A 23547-nucleotide genomic window follows, 5' to 3' on the forward strand; every position below is an offset into this window, starting at 1 on the left:
AGAGCAATTAGTTTATCTTCTCACACTAGAAAGTAGACCCATGTGGGTGTCAGGGAATTAGTTTACCCTCTTGCACTGGAAAGCATGGTTGGTCTCTTAGGGGGCACAATTCCTGAGATGAGTCCCTAAGAATGGCATGATCTTCTTTTGAGCTTCCAGGTTGCAACAATTGTCGCTAAAGTTAGCTTTTTAATTTCTGGCAGCATCGAATAGAGCTTTTGAACTATGGAATACAAGTAGTTTTGAACTGTGGAATACAGGTAGTCAGGCCTTCAGCTCTTTTCATATGATGGTAGAGCTTATTGCTGGTTCAGATACCGTCAAACATGCAAATAAGTCATTCGCTACTTCCGGTTTGGATAATAAAGAGGTGATATCGGGTACTTCTTCAAGTCCTTGAATGTGCATCGGTGAGCCTCATCCCAAAGTACATGCTTATCTGCTAAAACAAAATAGTTTGCCAGAGTTAGATCTTTTTTCATGATCAATTTTTTGAACAGTGGTTGGTCTGCTAGAAGTCATTTTAAGAATGATATTCTAGCTATCAAGTCGTTGCATCCGACTATCCTTGCCTTTTCTGCTTTGAACCTCTTCATATAGTCACGAAGCGACTCTTTTGGGTTCTTCTTGATGTTAAACAAGTGGTCGGACTTCTTCTTGATCGAGCGATAGGATGAATTCGTCGAAACTTCAGATGGATTATGGCGTTAAGGTGTAAAATCAATCTTGCGCCTCATCTTATAGAGTGGTGGCGAATATCTTGCACATAAGATCGTTGTTGTTTCAATAGAGGATCGTTGCACTTCGGTAGTGCTTCAAGTGTCTCTCTGGGTCTCCATCTCATTTGAAAGCTGTGAAATATGGCATGCTAAACTTGCGTGAAGGCTCTGCCTACTCGATCTTGTCCGTGAAGGGTGACCCGCTTATGTTGGTCATGTTTCGTCGTAGTGCCTTATCAGTGACCTCGTTGTGTTGGAAATCGCATAATCGCTCAGTCAATAGTCTTTATATTTCTTCCTGAATTTGCCTTTGTTGGGGTAGTGGAGCTCTCGGCTGCCCCCAATCGTGACCTGTTTGGTCTAGGCTACTCTTCTACGTGCTCGGCTCGTCTATGCTGCGACTGTGGTGCATGTGGTTCGTTCCTAATAGGCGAGAGAATTCTTCGCAGGCTGCCGGTTGAATTTAAGTCAGATTGAGTGACTGCTTCACCTCGTATGAGGCACGTTGCATCGTGTTGCGCTAAAGAGCTGATTCACCAAGGTCATCTGTTGTGCGAAGGCGCTCGTCAACTCTATGACTTGTCGGGACAAGTGTTGTTCGTTATTCAGATTGGAAGAGCTTAGAAGGAATGCATCTCCTTGAGCAATGGAAGTATGGTAGACTCTTGGCGCGAGATTCGAATTGAGGAATGTCAAATCCACGGAGAAGTGTGGTGAAAATGCCCCCGGTTTAATCGTAGGCCCAGAAACTTGAAATCGGGACGGTGGAACTAATCTTGGACCGATTTGGGCTGCTTGGAAGGCCACGGGAGCAGGCTGGGCCATGGGAACAAGCTATGTCATGGGAGTGGGCTGCTCGACAAGAGTAGGCTGGGCCACGGGAGTAGGATGCTCGGCGGGAGCAAGCTGGACCATGGGAGTGGGCTGCTCGGCGTGTGGCACACATGGGTGTGAGGCTAGGGCTCGGCTTAGCAACATATTGGGCTCACATTGGGTTTGGGCGGCATGGGCCGGCTCGACTAGGGCTTGGGCCCTTGAAGGTTGAAATGACACGGCTTAAGCCATGGCTTTAGAGCTGTGGGATTTGCTAGAGGTGGCTGCCGTGGTGGTCACTATGGTGGTTGCCACGGTGGTGCCTCATAGGGGTGCCACTCCTCTCACCGCTATGTTGAGCCTTATAGATTGCCGCTATCCTAATCCTTGAACGTTGGAATTTCCGTTCGTCGAGGTTTCCGAATCTCTTGCCATTGTACTTTTTTTTTTACGTTTTATCAAAGGATTTTTAGAAATAAAAATTCCTATAATAAGAACATACGAAAAATCTACAAATAGGCAAAGAAACAAGAAACCTTAGATGCGAGAGTCTTCTACAAGCGTGTGACTCAACTCTCAATGAAAGCACCAATTTATGGATCCAAATTTCTTCCTCCTTGTTTTTGGACAAAATTGCACCTACAAAACAAATAACACCTTAGGCCAAGGCCAAAAGCCTCACGCACCCTCGATGAATGAGGAGGGGGTTTGGCCGAAGAACCTCTGATGCTAAAGGTAAAATTTTGAGGCAAAAGTGTTTGGAGAATTTAGAGAATTTTGCAAGAGAGTTGGACTTAGGTTTTTAGAGAAAATGGGGTAGTATATATAGGGCATGACTGGCCCCCTTTGGAGAGATGGTAACTGGCCCTTTATGGCATTTTTGGGTGTAATTGGTAGTTAATTAGCCAATTAATATATTAATAAGGTAATAAATCAATTAATTAGCTAATTAATACAATTTGAAAGGAATGTTTTTTGGGTTACCTTGTGGAGAAGATCTGATGAGGATGGATAAAATAGGTTTTGAATAAATACCTATTTTGGGCACTTTTGACTTGATTGTGGGATGATTGTCCACTGCTCGCACGTAGGAATTCCAGTGTTCCTCGTGGGTAATTTTGTTATTTTTACCCTAGAATACACGTGTCGTCTCTTGATTATTTTTGGCTCCACAAGTAGCAAGAAACTTTCTTGCACCCGCTTCATGCATTCAAATGTTAGACACTTGTTTTATGCAACGGGTGCCAGAAAGTTTTCTTATATGTAGTGTATGGTCATAATTCATATGACTGTTGAAGAATCTAAAATCGGAAAATCGGAAAATTTGGTCGAGTTAAATACAACTTATTCCATGGTTTCACTATTATCGATGTCTTTTGTGTAAAACTTCACACCTATTGAATTGTACAATTTGAATTAACTGATTAAGTTGGAGACAATACGAATGTTGATTAATAGTGGGTTATTGGACAGACTCTAAAACACTAACATGTTAACTTACATGTTGTCCTTGAGAGAAATTTCTTGAATCCATCACTGGCTGGACTGACTCTAAAACTTACAATGATCACATCTATTAGTAGGTGCTGAGTATGAAAAATCCCATAGACTTTTATTTATTTGTCCTCTACCCACACTCAAAAAAATTGTAGAATGAGATCAGATGCTCCTATTATACTGTAGGTCACACCACCATTTATCTTCATAAAGAAAGCAATTTAGGCTTCTAGCTGCTGCATATACCATGACTAGATGTGATCTAAATTCTAATATTGTAATTTCAGATTTACTGGCAGATACTACAAATAGAAACAGAGAAAAAAAATGGAAAGCTAGAGGCCCAGGATTGTTTTGCTAAGAAAACCAAAGAGAAGCTGGGTGGAGCTGGGTAGGCTGATTGAGGGCCCAGCAATGACTTTATTTTCTGCATTATTTGATATCAGAATCCAATGAAATGAGGGGGGGGGGGGGTGCAATTATTCCAGAGAGATTGAGATCAGTGTTTTGATTTGGTGCCTAATGATCCATCACCACGGTGAAAGGTTCCCTTCATTGGCAAGATGTGAAGGCACATTCTATGTGGAGCCATTTGATGTCTGTAGGTTCTGTTCTTTCCTTTAAGTTTTCAAGCATCATTTATTGCTGAAGAAATTTAGTGAACTCAAGTCACTCTCTATGCAAACCGTGTATTTTCATTAGAAATACTCTCAATTCTGATGTTTGTATCCCCGTAGAAGTAGGTGACTGTGGGACATATATTAGGCTTTCTTCCTGCTAAATTTACCAGGAAGGGAAAAATAAAGAGGTTCTGTCACTTTCTCTCAGATATTGTTTAAGAATTACAGGGCTTCGACAGTGAGGGTTCATATTGTAAAGGTTCTATTCTTTTATTAGCATGTAAAAGAAAAGAACGAAAATGGAAAAAAAAAATTTTAGTTGTGACCTATGCGTGCGGTCATATAGGAAAATCATTGTAGCACTGAAATACAGTCACGCGGTATAACTAATTTATTGTTACATGAGATAGATGGACGACAAGTTTATGTTTTAGATATATAGTACTAAATATCAATCCACTTGTTATAACATGACTCATAGGTTATACCATGTAATATCTTCAGATAAACTTGTCATATAGGAAAATTGTTGTAATATTGAAATGTAATCATGTGATATAACTAATTTACACATCATATGAGATAGGTGAACGACGAGCTTATCCTTTAGAGTATGCTAATTATCAATTCACCCGATATAGCATGACTAAGTTGATTATACCATGTAAAGCCTCCAAATAACCATTAATAATTAGTCTTCTATTTTTATCTAGTTTAGAGGTGGCAATCTAGGTCTTATCAAGAAAAAGCCCCAACAAAAGCCAATATATATGTTAGGCAAGTAACCCTGCTGATTCATCCAGTGATATGAAAGGCATGTTACCATTGGCCTCGTGAATTTTGAAGAAGAAATAAAGCATAGAAAAAGAAAGGGTTTAGGAAGATGAGGCACCTTTTTTGTGGATGGGAATGTTTCTCTTCCCACGTCCCACGTTGATTTTCATACCGTTGGCTGCCACTAAAAACATGCAAAAGCCATCTCATCCTCTCGACCCAACTTCCCCATGCCCATACACCACACACACCATAACCCCTACATCTTTTTCTTTTTCTTTTACCCATCTTCCTCCCAATAATATCACAAATGCCACTCGTTCAGTTCCCTCCTCCTACCCCTTGACTTGTATTCACTCTCTAGTTTCTCTCCCCAAAGAAGAAGGCATTTTGGGTAATTCATTAAGTCTGATGATTACTTGTGAAGATTGAAGCTGGATAATGCAGGTTTATTATTAGTGCTTCAATATTTTCTGTTCTTATTATTGCAGAATGATTGTTTCACTTCTTTATATATTCAAGGAAGTTTGAATGATAAAGGTCAAAACGAAACAAAAACGTACTGAAAACAGCGTACGTAGGGTTTTTGCTTCACTACAGTAAAATTGCAGCAGCTCAATCCTTCTCTCTCCTCTCTCTCTCTCTCTCTCTGTGCTATTATTTGATGTACTATATGATGGAGATGGAGAACTGAACATGATAAACATTCAACTGTTACTTCCATGGCGGATATCGAACTTGGCGAGGAGAGTACTGCACCCACTACCACAGCCAACATGTCCTTTAAGAAGAAGGAGCTTCTTTCTTCTGCCTTGAAGAGAACTAGTGAATGGTTTGCTTCTATCTTTTCCTTTCTCTCTTTAATTGGTTCTGTGTGTTTTTTTCTTTATTCCTGTTTTTGATACAAGTGATGTTTGGGGAGAGGTATTCAAAAACAGGTGCAGATATAAACGCTCTCTGCTCATGAAATATTTCTCTCTCTCTCTCTCTCTCTCTCTCTCTCTCTCTTCTAGTTCCAATGATTTCTCCTATAATATAGGGATAAAGACTAATGAACGTATCTTGAAACTTGCAGGATTTTTTCGCAGGAGATTCCGAGCGATATTAGTATTAATGTTGGAGGGGTTTCCTTCTCATTGCACAAGGTAACTTGTAGTGTTGATTCATGTATCAAATTATGTGACCAGTAGCACTAAGAACAATTATTTGGTACAAATTAAATTTTTGTCACTAATTTTTGTTGTTTTAATGTATGGATGAATTAAACAAACATGGAAAGGCTTAAAAATTATTTAATTTTAACATGACCTACCAAAATTGCAGTTCCCTTTGATTTCGAAGTGTGGACACATAAGGAAACTGATATCAGAATCGAGTGATGCTGCTGATCTATCTGTCATTGAACTATCTGATGTTCCGGGCGGATCAGAAGCATTTGAGCTTGCAGCAAAATTCTGCTATGGAATAAATTTCGAGATAAGCACAGAGAACATCGCAATGCTCCGATGTGTGGCAGAGTATCTTCTGATGACTGAGGACTACGGGGTTGGAAACCTTGTGGGAAGAGCTGATGCATACTTAAATGAAGTGGCATTGAAGAGCCTAGCGGGTGCAGTTACTGTTTTGCACATGTCAGAAAGTTTCCTCCCAATGGCGGAGAAGGTAAAATTAGTGAACCGCTGCATAGATGCAATTGCTTTTATAGCCTGCAAAGAGAGCCAGTTCAGTGTGTCCAGTAGGGCTGATGGCGGCAATGAGGGTGCAGTTTCTTCAGCTGTGTATCATCCAAAGCCTGTTGTGGATTGGTGGGCTGAAGACTTAATTGTTCTTAGAATCGATATGTTCCAACGTGTTATGATTGCAATGATGGCAAGAGGGTTTAAGCAATATGCTCTCGGACCAGTACTCATGCTCTATGCGCAGAAATCGCTAAGAGGTTTGGTGAGATCTTACTCCACAATGTCATAATTTTCAGTTTAGTAGCTCATGTCTTGATATATAAATCCTCTTTTGGCATAGGAAATATTTGGAAAGGGGAGGAAGAAAATCGAGCCGCGACAAGAGCACGAGAAGAGGGTTGTCTTAGAAACAATTGTGAGTCTTCTGCCAAGGGCGAAAAATGCAATGTCGGTTAGCTTTCTTTCCATGCTTCTTCGTGCTGCGAAAACCCTGGAGACAACAGTTGCTTGCCAGCTAGATTTGGAGAAGAGAATGGGGTTTCAATTGGCACAGGCTGTTTTAGATGATCTCTTGATTCCATCATATTCCTATACCGGGGACACATTGCTTGATGTCGACACTGTGCAAAGGATCGTGACGAATTACCTTGAATATGAAATGCAGGGGAGCCGTTTGGGACATAATGCAGAGGATGATTTTGGTTCTCCTCCGCCGACTGACATGGAACGTGTCGGAAAGCTAATGGAGAACTACCTGGCTGAAATAGCCACTGACCGTAACGTATCTGTCTCAAAGTTCATAGGCATTGCTGAACTAATTCCAGAACAATCAAGGGAAACAGAAGATGGCATGTATAGAGCAATAGATATCTACCTAAAGGTGCACATCTTTCTTAACATCGAATGCTGCATGTATTTACAAAGGTTATTTAGGCTTTTTATGTAGGGTAGTGAGTTTCGCACTCCCCTTTTCTCCGCCTGAACTCCTTCCTTTTTTCTAGCCTTGGATTGTATAAATCAAGGGAGAATCGAGGAACAGAAACAAGGGGAGGACTGCAAAATGAGAATTCAGAGTGTGAAAATAACTACCCTTCCGTTTTAATAGAGATGAAATTGCCATGGGATCAAAACATCTCTCAGCTGGATTCAAATGGCATTTTCTGATACAAGTTTTTACGTTAATTCACCTATCTTGTAACATTTCACAGGCTCATCCTGCTCTGAGTGATATGGAGAGAAAGAAAGTGTGCAGTATGATGGACTGCCAGAAACTTTCGCGCGAGGCCTGCGCTCACGCTGCGCAGAATGACCGGCTTCCTGTTCAAACTGTTGTACAAGTGCTATACTATGAGCAGCAGCGTCTTCGAGACGTCATGAATGGCAATTCCATTGGTGCTGAATCCTCTGTTCTTCCATCCAAAGGGAGCTTATACTCCACTGATATCCACCCAGTTCCTGATGAGCTCACCATCTTGCGCAGACAAAACGAGGAGCTGAAAATGGAATTGGTGAAGATGAAAATGAAACTGAAAGAACTCGAAACGTCTACTACGAGAACAGCAATGATCAGTCCAATGGGAAACACTCCAACATCTGCTGACAAACCTCCGCTGCCTCGAAAATCATTCATAAACTCAGTATCGAAAAAACTTGGGAAGCTTTCTCCCTTTGTGCGTGCAGATGGAGTGACACCTACCGGTGCCAAAGGCCGAACAAAACCTGCCAAAGATCGGCGGCATTCAATTTCCTGAAGCTTCAGTGTGTAACTGAGCTCTATGCTGCTTTATGAGAAGTCTAAATTCAATTGCCTTTGTTTGCTTTGTTTAGGCTTGGGATAATTTGTAACTTGAATTTCTAATTTGTTCCATCTTTGTTGTGCTTTGTGTGATGTCATTGTAAATAACATTGCCACTTCGCTTTGAATAAGATTACACGATTTAATGGCATTGAGTATAAAAGAGTGGAGAGGCTGAGTATAATCTTTTTCAGTTGAAGTTTGTTTATAGCAAAAACTGAGCCACAGTAATGGGCTTGGTGTTGCAGTCTTGAAAATGTGTGTATGTATGATCGTTTGTGGTAAAATTTGATTGCTATATCCATGTAATCTCCAACTAGTTTAGTGCATCTGGTCATCAAGAAGAAATTAAAGAAAGAAACAGAAAAGGCGCACTCTTATTACATGTTTACCTATTTGGAATCAATATTAAACGGCAATGCTCCGTTGGTACGCTCATTTTGAGCTTGCATTCCGTATTACTAAATAGGGCGCGTACTATGCATAGATTATGAACACGAGTTTAAACTAGTTTTACTGTAGAAGAACATGGTATTTGCTTACATCCACCCCACTAGTTTGTTGGAAAATAATTTCACACATCATTTTTCTTCTTCCGCTCAATTCTTCTTTGATTTGTACAATCTAAATGTCAGAAATCAACAAAATGTGTAAAAGAAGAAAAAGAGTGAGAATCAATTCCCTTGTTTATAAGTCAATTATGAATAAGTAAACACACCACAAATCTTAACCTCCAACTAGTATAGTCCACAGGCATCCTTCTGTTTCAATCCAAACAGCTGCTTTTGTTTGTAGCTAGGACCCTGTCCTGAAACCAAAATAGACCTACTGTACCATACCATTACTGCGTTTGTGGGGTCTGTGCTCAAATGATTAAACCCTTTGTGAAAAAGTTAAAGAGTAGCTAGACAGACACTCTAGCAGTGCAGCATGTTGATCATGTCGGGGGCTAAATTATCATGCAACCCTGAAGAGATGCTTTCTATTATATGTGATGACTTCATAAAAAGGACTCATGACCTTAACCAAACCCTAAAGTACTGACATTATCGTTTAGTTTGAATCTTTGTGAATTGAAGGCCTTAATTAATCTTTGATGAACGGAGGTGGGAGGAATCGGACTTGCGAATGAATGAATCGTTGAGAATTTACACGTTCTTTAAGTTGTGTAGATGACTTTATTTGCAGATAATTTGATGCAAACAAGGTTTTTTTCTTCTTTGCAGAACATATCATTTAGTGATCAGAACAAGTAATTCAAAATTTGAAACCCCTGATGAAATAGAACTCGGAGAAGTCAGACTTTATCACCACCTCAGTAGCATATAACTTTAGATTCCTCAGTTTTCCACTTTCTCTCACAATTGTAACCATTATTTTTACAAATTATGAGAAGGTGCAATACAACCGTCCAGATGATAAGTCACCACGAGAAGAAGAAAGAAATCTACATTTGGTCTCTTCTGATTCTAATCATGGATAATAACTTATGCTTAAGGAAATCCTCCTTAGGAATCCTTTCGTTACTTCTTATGTGTTAATAAACGTAGAAATAATCATTAGTTGGAATAATTCCAAATACTTATTTCAGGTAAGTAAACGTGTCATTATCCCCTTTCGACAATGTTGCTAGAAAACATTTGAGCTTGCGTGTAGACTGTGGAGGATAAGGTTTGACAAGACTATCTCCTTTTGTCAGGTAACTATAAGATAAGATAAACTTTCTTTTGTCAACAGCGTAGGTGCTTGAACACACAGCATCTTAAGATGAAAAAAGATTCCCCTTTTGTCAAGTTGTCCATGAACCCTGATGGAGTGTTGTGCTGATTGTGTTCGAGAGCCAACCAAGATATATAGTCTCAATAGCATCATTCATCCAATACATATTTATCACGTATTTAAAAAATACACTCAAACAATCCTCTTGTCACCAGTGATAAGGTGACAAGATAATATCTCTGCTGATCAAAGTGAGTAGAGCATAATCTTGAGTGTAGTGTAATTACGAGTACATCACTTTTCTTTATCTCTCTCGTAACGCCTAGTTACACGGTAAAACCTATCCGTGGCTACTCATCTCCATTTCATCATATTCATTACATTTCTTTATAAAACTGAAAATGGAAATAAAGCAATGGAGACAAATGATGATCTTTATACAAAACTCCACCCATCACAATAGAAAATTAACCAACTAATTAGAAGCTCATATCAGAAGTTCACCCAAACATCATCAATCACATATTAGTCAAGAAGTAAGAAGAAGAGGTCCAAAAATCATATCAGATCATCTCAAGTCATGTTCAAGCTTAAAACTTGGAAGAGCCAATGAGGCAGTTTTAGCCTCTCATCCTGTCTTAACTGTTCTTCGCCACCATTAACATTGCTGCCGCTGATTTTACTACCTCCACCTCTTCTGTACCCTCCTGAGGCCATGTCAGCAGGCAGCAGCTGCCCATGTGTACTACTCTGATTGTTCCTCCTGGAGAAACTACTTTGCCTGTTTATTGCATGGCTTGATCCAGTAGAACAAGAAGATGAGAAGCTACTTGGACCTGCTGAATCTGATAACGTTAGGGCTGCTGCCTCTCCTCCTCTCTTCCTTCCGTTGCTGCTGCTGCTTCTGTTGCTGTTGTTGTTGTTGTATCTGGTGGGGCCCAGAGTCAACTCAATCTCACTCTCATCTATGATCTCGAGCACCCCATCATCTCCATCTGTGTCTGCAATGAACTCTTCTGCTCCTGCTGCTGCAGGCTGTTCTAAATCTAGTTTCCTTTGTGGGTTAAATTGTGCCTCTTGGTTCTGATGATAATTTAAATTCCAACTCTCTTGTTTCTGTCCATTGGGCCTGCCTTTCCCGATGGAGCTTTTCATCAATATGTTCTGCATATGATACAGCCTATGAAGTTCATAGACCTGCAGCACTAACTCAAGTTTAGACACAAGCTAAAACAGAAAGGAGTGAACAGATTAGAATAGAATTACAGAAGTGATTTCCGCACTCCCCAGGTTTCTTTTCCTGGCCTTCAGACTGAATAAATCAAGGGAGAAAGAATAGACGGAAATAAGGGGAGGAGTGCGGAAGGAGAAAACGGGACTGTAAAAATCACTACCCTGAAATTATCATTTATTACCTGCTCCTTGAAAGTTTCTTCATGCTTTAGGATGGCCATCCTCATATACTCCTTATCATATGGCTTCAGAAGCTTCTCCATACTTAGAAGTTTAATTTGGCAACCTTTGCAAGAATATATCCCGACTTGTGAAAGTCTGACACTGTTGTGCACAAATGAAGAAAAAAAAGGCAGAAAATGTATTTAGATAGGAAGGAATGACTAATGTGCTAGAAACATGATGGTTTATATTCTGCATAGAAACAAAGAGAGCACTTGCTATGATGAGTTGCAAACACCAATACAAATGGATTATATCAGCAAACTGCTTTTAGTATAATTTGTCTGCTTCTTTTTCCACTTCTTGCTTCAGCCAATTTTGGACCACAACAAAAATATCTTCCAGCTTCACAGGGCCTCACTTATATCAGCAGCACAGTACTAAATCATCTGTAAATTATTTTATGCTTTTACCGATTTTTCTCAGCTACCTACTGTTGAATTTTGTTTTGTTTTTTACCCTTTTCATTTAAGTGGTAATTAAACATCCTTTTTCTGTTCAAGTTGCGTACCTCCCAAAATCCCAGATGATGACATCACAGCGATATACAGTTGCAAATAGTAACTGCTGGGAATTAATTTAGATTCCTTTCCATATAAAAATCAGCCTCCAAAATCAAACTTGTTTGCATTCCAAACAATTTTTTGTTTGATTCGAGCGATAGTATCTAAACTATGAGAGAGATGGCTCAAACGTGTGTGCATAGGAGGAGCATACGGTTGTAACGGTTCTAACCAACTTAGATGAGTTGAGCAGTCCAAACAATATCAAAACCCCAATTACATGCTTTTGCAATAACAGTAAAACATAAAGACAAAGAACAAATCTATATGACTGAAAGAATGATCAAATTTGAATCTCTGACCTGCACGTTTCAGAAAGAGGTACTCAAGAGCTGAGGAGATTAACTACAGCTTGTGTTCTTTTGAAGAATAAGCAAAAGGCAACAGAAATAAAAGCACTGTTTGGAAAAAGCACTGTTTCAAAGAAAGGCAAAAAGCTCTTCAAACATGCAAATATATACAGCAGCAAGGCTTAGCTTCTGTTTTGTAGAATATGAACTTGCCTTCACATTCCCTATCAGGATATACTACAGCTTTAAGTAACAACAACAACAACAAAGCCTTTTCCCACTAAGTGGGGTCGGCTATATGAATCCTAGAACGCCATTGCGCTCGGTTTTGTGTCATGTCCTCCTTTCGATCCAAGTACTCTAAGTCTTTTCTTAGAGTCTCTTCTAAAGTTTTCCTAGGTCTTCCTCTACCCCTTCGGCCCTGAACATCTGTCCCGTAGTCACATCTTCGAACCGGAGCGTCAGTCGGCCTTCTTTGCCCATGTCCAAATCACCGGAACCGATTTTCTCTCATCTTTCCTTCAATTTTCCCTTGAGCTTCAGTGGCCTACGACGGTCACATAACACGCCGGATGCACTCTTACACTTCATCCGTCCAGGTCGTATTCTATGGTTGAGATCTCCATCTAATTCTCCGTTCTCTTGCAAGATAGATCCTAGGTAGCGAAAACGGTCGCTTTTTGTGATCTTCGCTAGATTGCTCCGGTCATTAGTGTGGATAAGTATATAAATGGATAGAGATAGGAAAGCAAACACAAGATGTACGTGGTTCACCCAGATTGGCTACGTCCACGGAATAGAAGAGTTCTCATTAATTGTGAAGGGTTTACACAAGTACATAGGTTCAAGCTCTCCTTTAGTGAGTACAAGTGAATGATTTAGTACAAATGACATTAGGAAATATTGTGGGAGAATGATCTCGTAATCACGAAACCTCTAAGTATCGGAGTGTGGTGTCGTCTTGACTTGCCTTATCTGTCTCATAGGTAGATGTGGCATCTTCTCTGGAAGTACTCTTCCTCCATCCAGGGGTGGTATCTTTAACTGGTGGAGATGCACAAGGTAATGTATCAATTTCACTTGAAGCTTACTTGTAGTTTCAGGCTTGGTCAAGCGCGATACAAACCATGTAGTAGGAGTCCCCCAAGTCGCCGAGCTAGGGGGTCTGCTGAAAGAGGTGACAGACAAGGTAAGCAATCAGAGCTCCGACTGATTGTTCACCTTCTCCCCATCTTGCAGCAGCATGAAGGATAAAGAGAAGAAAAATGAGAAGAGATGATATGAGATACTTTTGCTTTTGAAGAAGTAACGTTCCACAGGCTTATTCTTGAACTGAGCTGGAGAGTTTTTTGGTTTCCTCCAGAGTATAAGGCCGACTGAAGAATTTGAGGGTCAAAACAAGTCCATCAAATCTAGAGTACGTTCGACCCTGCTGATATGGGATACTTTTGCTTTTGACAGAGTAATGGATGTATCGGCACGTGTGCTGTTACGCTTGTCTCCACATGCTTCCTTGTATCCTTCGCACTTGCCCTATCTGTTCCTCAAGCAGATGCGGAATCTTCCCTGGAAACATAAGATGTTGAAGATGAGTACTCGAGAGCAATGCCAGGTAAGTAATCAGGTAAGGGGTTCCAGGCAGTCAGTTCCTGGCTGGAAGCTTGATTCCAAGTGCTGACTGATTGCTCTCTTTCTCCTTGTCTTGCAGGTAAAAACAAGGCCAAAAGAAAAGACAGGGAAAAAGCATGATATGGGATACTCTTGCTTTTAACCCTGATGATATGAGATATTCTTGCTCTAGTATAGCTTGTTTGCAGAGGTATTATCGGGGGGAAAGAAAGCTGAATATTTCGAAAGGCTTCGTTGGGAGTGCCCTCTCAGATATGATGAAGGGTTGAGCATTTTTGCAAGTCTGCCTGTCCGTTGGGGATGGAGGTCGACATATATAGGAGTCTCCCTAACAACAAGTAGTAATGCTATTCCTTTACCCTGCTTGGTCATAGCACAGTAGTGGGAGCTGCCAGTTTCACATGTTTTAACTCTGTCAGAGCACTTTGAAAAAGTGGTCTGTGGTATATGGCTCTCGAGATTCGGAGAACGATGCCTCTTCGATTTTTGAGAAAGCAATCATGCTGGGGGTCTGACTCTCAAGATTCGGAGAGCAGTGTCTCTTCGATTTTTGAGGAAGTAATCATGTTGGGAGTCTGGCTCTCGAGATTCGGAGGGCGGTGCCTCTTCGATTTTGGAGCAAGCAATCTTGTTGGGAGTGTTGTCTCGAATGTGAGTAAAGGTTGGGCATGTTTGCTAGTCTACCTTGCCACGAAGCACAAAGGTTGACACACAGGGACTTTCCAATTATCCAGCAATGGTACTGTTCCTTTACCCTCTCTTCGATTTTGAGAAAGTAGTCATGTTGGGAGTCTGGCTCTTTAGATTCAGAGGACGGTGCCTCTTCGATTTTGGAGCAAGCAATCTTGTTGGGAGTGTTTTCTCGAATGTGAGTAAAGGTTGGGCATGTTTGCTAGTCTACCTTGCCACGAAGCACAGAGGTTGACACACAGGGACTTTCCAATTATCCAGCAGTGGTACTGTTCCTTTACCCTTGTGGGTAATAATATGGTAACTAGACCTTCAAAATTTATGTGTCTAAACTTTGTTAGTGCTGTTTCTTTGCTATTCTTTTACCTTTCTTGGTCAGAGCGATGTAGTGGGAGCTGCAAGCTTCACGTGCTCAACTTTGGCAAAGTTATCTGTGGTACCCATGAGTTATTGTTGCGTGTGGGAAGTGAGTGATTGAACAGTAAGATTCATGTGCTTTCTACTTCACCAGAAGTCTTCGACAGAATGCCCATAATTTCTGCAAAGCTAAGTGTGTGTGACAGGTGCTGACAAGGCTAGAAAAGTAGGTGCCTCTTTGATTTCTGAGATCGGCCCTCGTGGTCTATGAGCAGCCCAGCTTTTGAGAAAGCGAGCGCCTCTTCGATTGATTCGGAGAACGATGCCTCATCGATTTTTGAGAAAGCAATCATGCTGGGGGTCTGGCTCTCGAGATTCGGGGAGCAGTGTCTCTTCGATTTTTGAGAAAGTAATCATGTTGGGAGTCTGGCTCTCGAGATTCGGAGAGCGGTGCCTCTTTGATTTTGGAGCAAGCAATCTTGTTGGGAGTGTTTTCTCGAATGTGAGTAAAGGTTGGGCATGTTTGCTAGTCTACCTTGCCACGAAGCACAGAGGTTGACACACAGGGACTTTCCAATTATCCAGCAATGGTACTGTTCCTTTACCCTCTCTTCGATTTTTAAGAAAATAGTCATGTTGGGAGTCTGGCTCTTTAGATTCGGAGGACGGTGCATCTTCGATTTTGGAGCAAGCAATCTTATTGGGAGTGTTTTCTCGAATGTGAGTAAAGGTTGGGCATGTTTGCTAGTCTACCTTGCCACGAAGCACAGAGGTTGACACACAGGGACTTTCCAATTATCCAGCAGTGGTACTGTTCCTTTACCCTTGTGGGTAATAATATGGTAGCTAGACCTTCAAAAATTTATGGGTCTAAACTTTGTTAGTGCTGTTTCTTTGCTATTCTTTTACCCTTCTTGGTCAGAGCGATGTAGTGGGAGCTGCAAGCTTCACGTGCTCAACTTTGGCAGAGAACTTTGGCAAAGTTATCTGTGGTACCCATGAGCTATTGTTGCGTGTGGGAAATGGGTGATTGAACAGTAAGATTCATGTGTTTTCTACTTCCTCAGAAGTCTTTGACAGAATGCCCATAATTTCCGCAAAGCTGAGTGTGCGTGTGACAGGTGCTGACAAGGTTGGAAAAGTAGGTGCTTCTTCGATTTCTGAGATCGGCCCTCGTGGTCTCTGGGGAGCCCAGCTTTTGAGAAAGCGAGCGCCTCTTCGATTTCTGAGATCGGCCTTCGTGGTCTTTGAGCAGCCCAACTTTTGAGAAAGCAAACACCTCTTCGATTTCTGAGATCAACCCTCGTGATCTCTAAGTAGCCCAACTTTTGAGAAAGCAAACGCCTCTTCGATTTCTGAGCAGGCGCCTCTTCGATTTCTGAAGCTCCGTCGAGTGCAGATTTTTATAGGGGCTATCATTAAGTTCCAAAGCACACTTGAATCTCCACCAGTAGAAGCTTCATTCTTGCACTTCTAAGATCTTGATTTGTCCGACCTCTTCTCTCTTCAACACCTTTGAAAATGTCTGGCCCCTCCGACCGTCGTTTTGACTTGAACCTTGTTGAAGAGGCAGCCCCGCCTTCTCCAGACAACATATGGCGCCCATCCTTCGTCTCCCCTACTGGTCCTCTTACCGTTGGGGATTCCGTGATGAAGAATGATATGACCGCTGCGGTGGTGGCCAGGAACCTTCTCACTCCCAAAGATAACAGACTACTTTCCAAACGGTCTGATGAGTTAGCTGTTAAGGATTCGCTGGCTCTCAGTGTTCAGTGTGCAGGTTCTGTGTCTAATATGGCCCAACGCCTATTTGCTCGAACCCGCCAAGTTGAATCATTGGCGGCTGAAGTGATGAGTCTCAAACAGGAGATTAGAGGGCTCAAGCATGAGAATAAATAGTTGCACCGGCTCGCACATGACTATGCTACAAACATGAAGAGGAAGCTTGACCAGATGAAGGAAACTGATGGTCAGGTTTTACTTGATCATCAGAGATTTGTGGGTTTGTTCCAAAGGCATTTATTGCCTTCGTCTTCTGGGGCTGTACCGCGTAATGAAGCTCCAAATGATCAACCTCTGATGCCTCCTCCTTCTAGGGTTCTGTCCAGTACTGAGGCTCCAAATGATCCCCCTCCGGTGCCTTCTCTTTCTGGGGCTCTACCGACTGCTGAGACTTCTCCTAAGCAACCTTTGTGAAGGCTCCCTCTTGTGTGTTTATTTTGACTCATGTATATGTACATATTTGTAGCTTATCGGGAATATCAATAAATAAGCTTTCCTTCATTTCAACGTATTGTGTTAAATACACCAAAGCCTTCTTCGCTAAGTTCTTTGAATTTTCTTTTGTTGAAGCTTGTATGTTGAAGCTTGTATGTTGAAGCTTTCTGAGTGGAGCATGTAGGTTGGGGTAGTGTTCCCTTAATTTCCCGAGTGAGGAAAACTTCTCGGTTGGAGACTTGGAAAATCCAAGTCACTGAGTGGGATCGGCTATATGAATCTTAGAACGCCATTGTGCTCGATCCTGTGTCATGTCCTTCGTTAGATCCAAGTACTCTAAGTCTTTTCTTAGAGTCTCTTCCAAAGTTTTCCTAGGTCTTCCTCTACCCCTTCGGCCCTGAACCTCTGTCCCATAGTCGCATCTTCTAATCGGAGCGTCAGTAGGCCTTCTTTGCACATGTCCAAACCACCGTAACCGATTTTCTCTCATCTTTCCTTCAATTTCGGCTACTCCTACTTTACCCCGGATATCCTCATTCCTAATCTTATCCTTCTGGATTCATTTTCATAAGGATTCGACGTGATCATGGAGTGCCGGCTGTCGACTACCTGACGCCCTCCCCCTCCTCCTTTATCCGGGCTTGGGACCGGCCATGTAAGACATAGGCGGAGTTTACAGCTTTAAGTACATTTAGAAAAATTAAAAAATAATTAATTGAAGAATTTAAGAATCTCTCTTTCACACACAGAAACCAAAGTGCTGCTGTTGCAGTTAGGTTTTGAGGCATGCCCAACAAATCCCAGTGCTCTTAGCCAATGTGATTCAAGGTTTGTGAAAGAGATGCCTCCCCAGACAAGTCCAGCAACGCAAATATTATTTAATTGAAATATATAATATAGAGATATTGATCAGTTTGTATTTTATCTAATCTCTTTGTGATTAATTATTTTTATAATTGTTAAGGATCATAAACTAGGTACATTGCTCAACTCAAAAGACAATCAGTAGAATAACAGCTTAAACTTACAACACAGTGATTCACATGCACCCGAGAATAATATATCCAAATCTACAGTTGTCTCGATTATGTGTTCTAATTGTATAATTTGTACAACAGTACAAGGCATGTTAATATGAAAATGAGAAGAGTATCGTGGCATGGCCTGGCCTGCCGACAATTAGATCACGACCGTACAATAAGCATGTATCTTATGAATAGTATAGCAAAGAAGTTTGTATACGGTTGAATGGTATTGATATTCATCTTTATTTGTAAGTGAGAAACTTTAATTAAAATATCGTAAATAACAAATTCGATATCAACTTATTCATCTACTTCTTGATGTTAATATATCGATGTATAAAAAATTAAAAATATTAAAAATAAAAAAAACTTGTATACAGAAATTCCTATTTAAGAATTTCTCCTAAATTAAAGAATGAACATGAGATATCGATCAAATCCAGCACACTCCCACAGAAGCTTTAGATCATTGTGATTCTACTTTCTATTAATTTAGCCTTGTCGTTTTCCATTTTAATTTAATTAAGGGTAAAGTTTAAGAAACCATGCATATCTTTTCTATGTAAGCGTACATTGTAAATCATCAAATGTATGATGGGTGGGGTTGAGTTATTAGATTCTTCGAAAATTCTTTTTCTTTCATAGCATAATTTCTGATCTTACACATAATTTCGTATGTTATTATGTAATAAGCTAGACTGTGAAGATGTAGTGATCATCTATTGTACGAGAACATAACAAGCCACATCATTCATCGTTATGTACACACACAAGTATGGGTAGATGCTCAATAACTTGTTAATGAAATAAGATTATTATTATAATAAATCATTTCTAAATGACAACTAAATTCAATGATGGCTTCCATAATTAGTAATTAATTATGCATGATCGCAAATATAAAACGCTCAACAAATTTCTCGTAAATCCTAAGCTCGGCGTCAACAGCCAAGAAAATAATTATAAAAGTTGTTTTAATTGTTGTATAAATTGAGACAATAAGTGTGATTTTCAATTGCATACACGTCTTATATTGATTTTGACCATTTATATTTATAAGGTGTCTCACAAATAATAGCAAAAATTAGCCCACACACGACCAATTTTATCATTCACATCTCACAAATAATAATCAGAATCAGCTCATACACGACTCATTCTAACATTCGCATGAGTTGATGCTGACTTTCCACCTAATAAGAATAAGCAAAGACCAAGACCTAGTAGAATGATTAATATAGCCGTTGGTTGGACATGTGAGTGGGGGTGTTACCAAAATCAAACCGTCCAGAGAAGTGGACCCAAATAGTGAATATATGCAATGGCTGCATATCACACGAAAATTTGATGGCAAAAAAAGATGGATAATTCATAAACAAAATATGTTTCTGGTTTCTAATTGTTGGAGTGGGTTTTGTCATTTGCTCAATGATATTATTTTGTTAATGTTAATTTGTCGAGTGACAGATTGGAAAAGAGGATCGAATCCAATTATCCATGGCCATGAAAATTATGCAAGATAAGGGGATCATCATGCATGTTACGCAAGATCACTATAATATAAAATTTTTATATCAATTATAAAAAAAAATAATAAAATAAAAAGAGGAGTGCGATCAAATCGATCGTCTGTGACGGTCTCTGAAGTCGTGGTTATCAATAAGATGTGGTGTTGAGTTTCGTGATCTCCAGGTATTTTATACTTTTTCTTTTTTCGTATGATCTCGTGATGTATTATTTATTTATTTACTTATTTATTTTATGTAAAGATGAGAGAAAGAGAGGTGGGAGGGAGAGAGACGGGGGGACGGAGTGAGGGAGGTTTGGTGGGTGGACACGGAAGCACGCGTTGCCGGTGCGTGGAGGTGCAGTTGTATGGGGCCGTGGGTCCATCGGGGTTGCTGAAAAAGCATGAGCCACGCCCTTGTACTGTTCTCTGGTCCCACGTACCCACGCCCACTTTATTCACGTACAAATCAGAACAACTCAAACAACACACTAGCTCAATCCAAGGGATCGTATATTATCTAACAGTTAAGAGCAAGTTCATCCCTAAGAATTTTATGTCAGCACCCAGCGTATTTATCCACTCAAGTAAATAGTAATATATCTTAGTGAACAGTAATAAATCAAAGCATCTTCAACCCTAACAAAAAATAGCCTACTCCAAATTATTAAAATATCATTATTTTTTATTATAAAATAATAATTTTATTTTTAATTTCTGAATTTATAAAAAATAAAATAATAATAATAATAATAATATCTAAATTTATTAAAAAATTTATGTATTTTTTTTAAAAGTGAAATTCTTAATTTTTTGGGGGAAAAAACGTGGACCGTTGATCTGTGATCGGACGGTCCATTTTAAAAGTCAATTTTAATTTTTTTTTACTGTTGGAAATCCAATGGTTTACAAAAACTAGCGGTTGGAAATCCAACAGCTATGAGCATGCCACGTCGCTGATGGGCTGACAGCCCTCTGCAGCCTTGTCGGCTACTCGCGCCCACGAACGATTGTCTTGCAAGCGCCAGCCAAATAGGCCGGCTCTTAGGTCTGTCAAAATTGGACTGGTCTGTTGCCTGGCATGGGCTGGGTGCCAGGCAACTTTGTGGGCTGGAGCAAATTGACTGAGGGCCAGTTTGTTTTTTGGACTGAGGGTTGGGACATTTTGTTCCCGGTGGACTTGCTCTAAATAATAAATGAACAAATTATATTTTTCATTTAAATTTTAAAATTTTTTCAAATTTAATCGAATAGTTAAATAATTATTAAATTTTAAGAACCTTTTATAGAATTACGTTTGTGTTTATGATAGCCATATAGGGCGTGTTTGTTTGCACTCACTAGGCCTCACTGGACTGGACTGGACTAGCTTAGCTAAGAATATTAAGCCATGTTTGGTGCCAGCCAAGACTAAATTTAATGGGACTAGCTCGGACTCATTCCGACTAAACTCTTCGCTAGCTGGGCTTAGCGAGGCCAGGCAAAAAGGATGGGGGATTGCTAAGAAACATCGCTTCGCTTCAGCACCGTGCTGATGCTTTGACTTCCTCAGTTGTCTTCCTTAGTCGTCTTCCTCTTCGTCTTCCACAGATCCCCAACCACCGCAATTAAGCTTTTCTTCTTTCTCGGGCTGCAATCAACCGATTCAGTAGCTCCAGCTCTCGCACAGGCCCTACCTGTAGGCTATAGCTCCAGATCTCGTGCCACTAACCTTTGCATCCTCCTTGAGGTTGCCAAGCGCTCTGCCAGGAGGATGCGTCTGCAAGTTTGTCGTCGACATATCCGACGATCCGAGCCTTTGCAAATTGAAAAAAAAAAAGGGATTTTTCTGGGTTTGATATTTAGAGAAAGTAAATTAAAATAAGAGAAATATGAGTTTTAATTGAAGAGAAAGCAAATGAAAAGAAGAGGAAGTTTCTGGGTTTGATTATTAGTGGAAGCAAATCTGGGCTTGCGAAGAAGAAAATGCAAACCAGAGAAGAAAAGTAGAGGGATGGGGAGAGAGAATCAAAAAAAAAAAGTGTGTAAATATTAATAAAATGAATAAGAAAATGACAAAAAGGTATTTTAGCTATAAAATAATTTAATCCGTGATTTAGTCCAACACTACATCAAACGTTTCATTATTCTTATATTACTTAGTCCATGCCAAGCCAATCCAGCTTAGTCCCTAAAGTTAGTCCAGTGTGAGATAATCCGGTGTAACAAACGCCCCCATAAAGTTTTACATACTTTGTTTGACTATACAAATTCATTCCACATTTCATTAAGCAATGTTTAATGACTCCTATGTATTGTTGGTGGGGATCAACAAGAAACCAATCTATGGTTTCTTGTCGACCAAAAAAAGTGTGGAAAAAATATGCAAGGACAACTACAAAATAAAAAATTATTAGTAATAACCAAAAATAAAAAATATGACCCAACTCCGATTATCCATATGCTACCCAACACCTTGAAGGGTATGGCCCATGACTTTCCATGACTATGTGTATCAATTTATTTTTTTAGATAAAGAAAATGCGAATAGAAATGGATAAAACTTGTATTCCTTAATAGAGCATGTACATATTTCACTCTTCTGAATAATGTATCTTCATCGGATAAGTTCTATGTTTAGAACATTTTAGCTTTTTTAATATTTATTTGAATATTATCTTTACAAAAGAATCATTTGAATTGTACATTGTTTAATCATTTAAATGTATTAAATAGATGAGCAGTATTCATGTTGAATGAATATATTACTTGGTACTCATACTGTCGACTTGTTTCATATGGATGGATGCAATACCTTATTTGTAAGCAGTATAATATGTGCATTTTCTTTGACAAACGTTATTTGTAAGTGGTGTTATATGTGCATTTTGTTTTGATAAACGATAACATTAATGAGTTAAATTGTTAGTCGTTGGAATGGAGGAGAATTGGTGGTAATCAAACCCACATCAAGATGTATAGACATAATTATTTTACGCCACCGCGATAAATCACTATTTGCGTGTGATATGTGCATTCCTCCAAATATTATCCTATAGAAATTAGCTTCATTAAATGTGATTTATATAGCCACTTAGACTTCATTTGGCAGCTCGGACTGTATTAGACCTCATTTGGCAGCTCGGACTGTATTAACTATTTCAATTGGATAGGATAAATAGTTATCGAATAGTACTGACTAATTAATCAGAAGTTTAGTGCAATATTGGACCAAGACCGTATTATTTATACCGTGTTTGGTATACAACATTTCTTGAATACAGTTTCAGCAATATACATATGAATTTAAGCAGGATTCCAAAAAATTACAAAAATTTATGGAAAAATCCAACTTTTAGAATCCTTGTAAAATCCACACACAGATTAACCAAAAACAAAAATCCCAAAAATAAATATTTTTAATGGTTGAAGCCTAGATTGTCTTCCTCATCTTCGTCCTTCTTGTTGAAGCCCAGAAATCAACCATAATCAGAGAAAGTCAAGCTCCCTTTCTTGGCTTCGTCCTTCTTGGTAGAGCCCAGATGCAAATTGATATCCCTCTCCTCATCGGAGCCCAGATCGGAAGAATTTGAATAATTTCTTCCTCCTTCAACCCATGGAAAGTTTGATTAAAATTGTTCTTGTTAGAGATCGAAGGCGAACTAACTCGGACAATTGTCAAACAATTGAGCAGGAGCACAACCACAACCAGAACAGAAAACCCACCAAATCAATACAACAAATACCCTATTTCCAAAATTTCATGTATTAATTTAAAGGACAGATGAACATTTAAAAAGGGTTCCTACTACTACAACTACTATTGTATGACTGTAACGGGGAGAGAGAGAGAGAGGGAGAGACGGAGGAGGTGGGAGATGTGTGTGTAAAAGAGAAGGAAGGAACAAAGAGAGAAAAAAAAGAAGACGATGGAGACTGACCTGCAGCTATCCAGACGAGAGAGCGAGCAGGAAATGCGAGAGTGGAAGGAGAGTACTGCTGCATGAGGGATTGAGTGAGTGAGAGGATCCACCGGACTAATAATACATAGGTTTTAGACGGGATAAATAACCGGGTGTGAGGAGTATAAAATAAGTGGGTTCGGATTAAGAGCTGGTTTGGTATTGCTGTGCTTTGAAAAAAAGTTGATGTGAGAATAAGCGGCTGTGCTGTGAGAATAAGCGGCTGTGAAATAAATCAGCAGAGCGTTTGGTAAACT

The 23547-nt window shown here is 39.8% G+C and overlaps 2 protein-coding genes and 1 long non-coding RNA gene across 4 annotated transcripts; 1 reads left to right on the plus strand and 2 right to left on the minus strand.

Annotated features, from left to right (window-relative positions):
- The first annotated feature begins 4441 nt into the window (after positions 1-4441).
- LOC103418366 (BTB/POZ domain-containing protein SR1IP1-like) lies at positions 4442-8048 on the plus strand. The gene is made up of 5 exons (XM_008356493.4): positions 4442-5255; positions 5499-5568; positions 5747-6364; positions 6443-6982; positions 7311-8048. Exons 1-5 carry the CDS (start codon positions 5146-5148, stop codon positions 7851-7853), a joined length of 1881 nt encoding a protein of 626 aa, XP_008354715.3. The 5' UTR covers positions 4442-5145; the 3' UTR covers positions 7854-8048.
- Positions 8049-9751: 1703 nt separating this feature from the next.
- On the minus strand, positions 9752-12078 carry LOC103418365 (uncharacterized). The gene is made up of 3 exons (XM_029092246.2): positions 11937-12078; positions 11032-11173; positions 9752-10813 (listed from the first exon to the last, which is right to left on the minus strand). The coding sequence occupies exons 2-3, from the start codon at positions 11110-11112 to the stop codon at positions 10190-10192; spliced, it is 705 nt and encodes a 234-aa protein (XP_028948079.1). The 5' UTR covers positions 11113-11173; positions 11937-12078; the 3' UTR covers positions 9752-10189.
- A 10464-nt stretch (positions 12079-22542) lies between these two features.
- LOC103403857 (uncharacterized) lies at positions 22543-23508 on the minus strand. Of its 2 annotated transcripts, none has more exons than XR_003768324.2 (2): positions 23270-23508; positions 22543-22990 (listed from the first exon to the last, which is right to left on the minus strand). It is a non-coding gene; the product is annotated as an uncharacterized lncRNA (long non-coding RNA). The 2 variants fall into 2 exon arrangements; XR_524247.4 differs by having other exon boundaries at positions 22543-23075.
- Positions 23509-23547: the final 39 nt, after the last annotated feature.

The sequence above is a fragment of the Malus domestica genome, chromosome 02 (genome assembly GCF_042453785.1).
Source record: "Malus domestica chromosome 02, GDT2T_hap1".
Lineage (NCBI taxonomy): Eukaryota > Viridiplantae > Streptophyta > Magnoliopsida > Rosales > Rosaceae > Malus > Malus domestica.

What these genes read in the sequence shown, in the direction of transcription:
- LOC103418366 (XM_008356493.4), top strand. Translation starts at nt 5,146, where the DNA reads ATGGCGGATATCGAACTTGGCGAGGAGAGTACTGCACCCACTACCACA. An exon ending in TTTCCTTCTCATTGCACAAG is followed by an intron (nt 5,569 to 5,746) that starts GTAACTTGTAGT and finishes CCAAAATTGCAG; the next exon opens with TTCCCTTTGATTTCGAAGTG. An exon ending in CAATAGATATCTACCTAAAG is followed by an intron (nt 6,983 to 7,310) that starts GTGCACATCTTT and finishes AACATTTCACAG; the next exon opens with GCTCATCCTGCTCTGAGTGA.
- LOC103418365 (XM_029092246.2), bottom strand. Translation starts at nt 11,112, where the DNA reads ATGGAGAAGCTTCTGAAGCCATATGATAAGGAGTATATGAGGATGGCC. An exon ending in AAGAAACTTTCAAGGAGCAG is followed by an intron (nt 10,814 to 11,031) that starts GTAATAAATGAT and finishes TTAGTGCTGCAG; the next exon opens with GTCTATGAACTTCATAGGCT.